Below are 3,087 nucleotides of genomic sequence, written 5' to 3'. Positions count from 1 at the left end.
GGTTCGGGGGGAATGGTTTGGTTTTGCAAGCGGCACGGTGCCGCTCTCCGCGCGGTTGGAACAAACCGGAGAAGATCTCCGCTACCTCCGCTGTGCAGACATCCACCGTGGGTCTATTTTCTCACGGCGCTCATGTCCCACTTCTGATGCCCCTTACCGAGCCGAGGAGCTGCCTTGTAACTTGCTGCTTCCCCCTTCTCGGCCGCAGGCCGTCCAGGGGACGGGACTGGCGTTTATAGTCTACTCGGAAGCCATCAAAAACATGGAGGTGCCCCAGCTGTACTCCATGCTCTACTTCGTCATGCTCCTGATGCTGGGCATCGGCAGCATGCTGGGAAACACCGCCGCCATCCTCACGCCGCTGACCGACAGCAGGGCCATCGCCGCCCGGTTCCCCAAGGAGGTAATCTCCGGTAAGCAGCCCGGGTCACGCGCGCGGCGAGAACACACGCGTCTCCAGAGCCTCTGGGGTCCCACAGCCATTGAGGGTCCCTCTTGGAGCTAATGGAGGAGCAGGGAATATCAAGTCAGGCTTTGCCTGCCCTTGGGGAATCCTGACTGTGTGTTTGCAGCTCCCCAACTCCTTCCGCCCGGTGTCTACTGACTGCTGGAATGACGTGCTGTCACTGCGCTGCCCTAAGAGGCAGCAGCCTAAGGATGTGCCAGCGTAGTCACACACGCAGGCCTTTTCCAAAAGGAAAAAAAGTCATCCTTCTCCTCCAAGAAAGCTGCTCCCCGACAGGAATGAGCAGAAATCCCAGCAGCTTTTCAGTCCCAAGAAGCGAGACGTTTCCCCCGTGCAATGAGATTTCCCGGTGGAACGGCAGGGTCCCGCTTTTATCCACGCAGGTTTTGTGTGTTTCCTTAACTGCGTGATCGGCCTCGTCTTCACCATGGAGGCAGGGAATTACTGGTTCGACATATTCAACGACTACGCAGCCACCCTCTCGCTGCTGCTCATCGTGCTGGTGGAAACCATTGCTGTGTGTTACATCTATGGGCTGAGAAGGTAAAACCTGAACCCTCCCTGCTTCGCGCTGGGACAGCTGGAGGAGTGGCCACCAGCCACGCCATGCTGGGCCAAGGATAAACGTACCACCTCGGGTTATGTTCTTCTCTTATGCTGCGGTACCAGCGAGGCGCCGGGGTCTCCCCTGCGCTGCAAACCCCCACCGGGGCCTTGGGTTGAGGGCTGCGTGGGATTTTAGGTACCATCCCCAGCATTAGTACTTCCTCAGGGAGTCGTGACGTGATCCCGGTGAGCCAGTGCTTCAGGCAATACCCCGCTGCTCACGACCCTTGTCGTGACCCGTGCACTGTGCTCCCCGTTCCCATCTCGGGTACCCGATGCTGGAGGTGAAGTAACTGCGAGGCTACATCGAGGCGACCGCTCGAGGGATCAGCTGAACGGGGACAGCTCTTCAAAAATACGTTTTTTTTTTCCTTTTAAAACACAGGTTTGAGAAAGATCTTCACACGATGATCGGACACAAGCCAAACTGGTACTGGAAAACCATGTGGGCTTTTGCCAGTCCCTTGCTAATTATAAGCCTGTTCGTATTTTACATCACCGACTACATCCTGACGGGAACGCTGCAGTACCAAGCGTGGGATGCCGCACAGGTACGTTTTGCTCTCAACCTTTGGGTTGTTTTTTTTTTAAACATTCCTTAATTCCTGCAAGGACACAGCCTTCCTTCCCACCACACCGTTCCACAAAGCTGCCTTCTGCAGCCTCCCAGCTGGCGGCGGGGCCATCCCTTGATTCTGTGGAAAGGTAAACCAGGGAAAACCTAGTGACCACGATGCCCAGGTTCTGTGAAATGGACTGATTTCCCCTCAACGACTCTTAATCAACCCCTTCAAACAGTAAAATTTCATTCGTGTTGAAGACCCAAATATCACCTTTTAAAGGGTATGTTTTAACAGAAAAATTACTTTCAAAGTGTAGTATTTCAAACCAAATCAGTGGTATTTTAACAGAACTGAGCTGCTGCTGGAATAAACAGCATTTATAACTTCCACATATATTTTTCTTCATGGCCAAACTTCTGCTGGACGAGCGCTGAACCGTGTACTTCCCGCAGAGGAATTACAGTCGGATAAGCAATCGCGGCTTTCATAACCTTTGTGGAAGGAAACGTTCCTAGCGCGCAGAGACAAACGACACACGTTGTTCTCGCGTCGTCCCCGACTGGGGACCCAGGGCAGGCCTGGCGACAGTGCCAGCAGGAGCCCGTGGGCTCCGGGACGGGAACACTGAGCCCCGACAGAGGTCAGGGCCGAGGCACCTCATTAAGAAACAGGAATCAAGCCCAAATCCACCCCTGACCGAGGCTGGCGGGAGTTTGCCCGTGTTTTTGTCAGCAGCTCTGTTCTTGCCGTCCATTCCGAGTGCTGACAGTTGGACAGAGCGAAGCGCCGCGGGCTGCCGCGGCCCCCAGACGCTTCTCCCGTGTCCTGCTGGGATGCGGACGCACAGCTTTGCTCCGGACCCAGCTTCCGGGCGCCGCAGGAAACCCACAGATCCAATGCTTCCTCTCTCCCTCGCAGGGGCAGCTGGTGACCAAGGACTACCCAGGCTACGCCCTGGCGGTGATCGGGCTGCTGGTGGCGGCATCCACCATGTGCATACCCCTGGGGGCACTGCTCACTTTTGTAAGGAAGAGACTGAAGAGGGAAGGCGTTTCGACCGTTGCGTGAACGCCCACAGCTGGATTTGGGAAGACCTCACCCCCGTCGCCGGCGAGCAGGCACTTCTGGAAGACAGCAGCAACCATTATTTGTAGCAGCTATTTATAGAGTTGAGGATCGTGGGTGCTATATTGACCAGAAAGTGCTCTTAGGAGGTTCCAAAATGGTTTGGGGGAAAATACAAAAAGCTTTTCTGTAACAAGATGAAGCTTTAAAGTGGCCTCTGTGAGAGGGGAAAACCAGAAGAGCAGCTCACAAAACGCTAGCTAGCAAATCAACCCGCACACCAACCCGTTACACGTTAGGCAGTTCTCTTCCGCTCTGCTGTAGCACCATGGGAGACGCGAGCAACCCCGCGTGCACGCTCCCGCGCCACAGCACGCGCAGACGGCC

At 55.4% G+C, this 3,087-nt stretch overlaps 1 protein-coding gene across 1 annotated transcript; it reads left to right on the top strand.

Moving 5' to 3' along the window:
- Nucleotides 1-208: 208 nt before the first annotated feature.
- Nucleotides 209-2,703, top strand: LOC104516825 (sodium- and chloride-dependent transporter XTRP3-like; the record flags this gene model as incomplete). Its single annotated transcript, XM_010161279.1, has 4 exons — nt 209-413; nt 850-1,009; nt 1,458-1,623; nt 2,554-2,703. Coding segments are annotated over 4 exons (681 nt in total), but the record flags the coding sequence as incomplete, so codon positions are not given.
- Nucleotides 2,704-3,087: the final 384 nt, after the last annotated feature.

The sequence above is a fragment of the Eurypyga helias genome, unplaced genomic scaffold (assembly GCF_000690775.1).
Source record: "Eurypyga helias isolate BGI_N326 unplaced genomic scaffold, ASM69077v1 Scaffold32791, whole genome shotgun sequence".
NCBI lineage: Eukaryota > Metazoa > Chordata > Aves > Eurypygiformes > Eurypygidae > Eurypyga > Eurypyga helias.
Note: the sequence above shows the minus strand (reverse complement) of the source record. Positions and strands in the feature narration are given on the sequence as shown.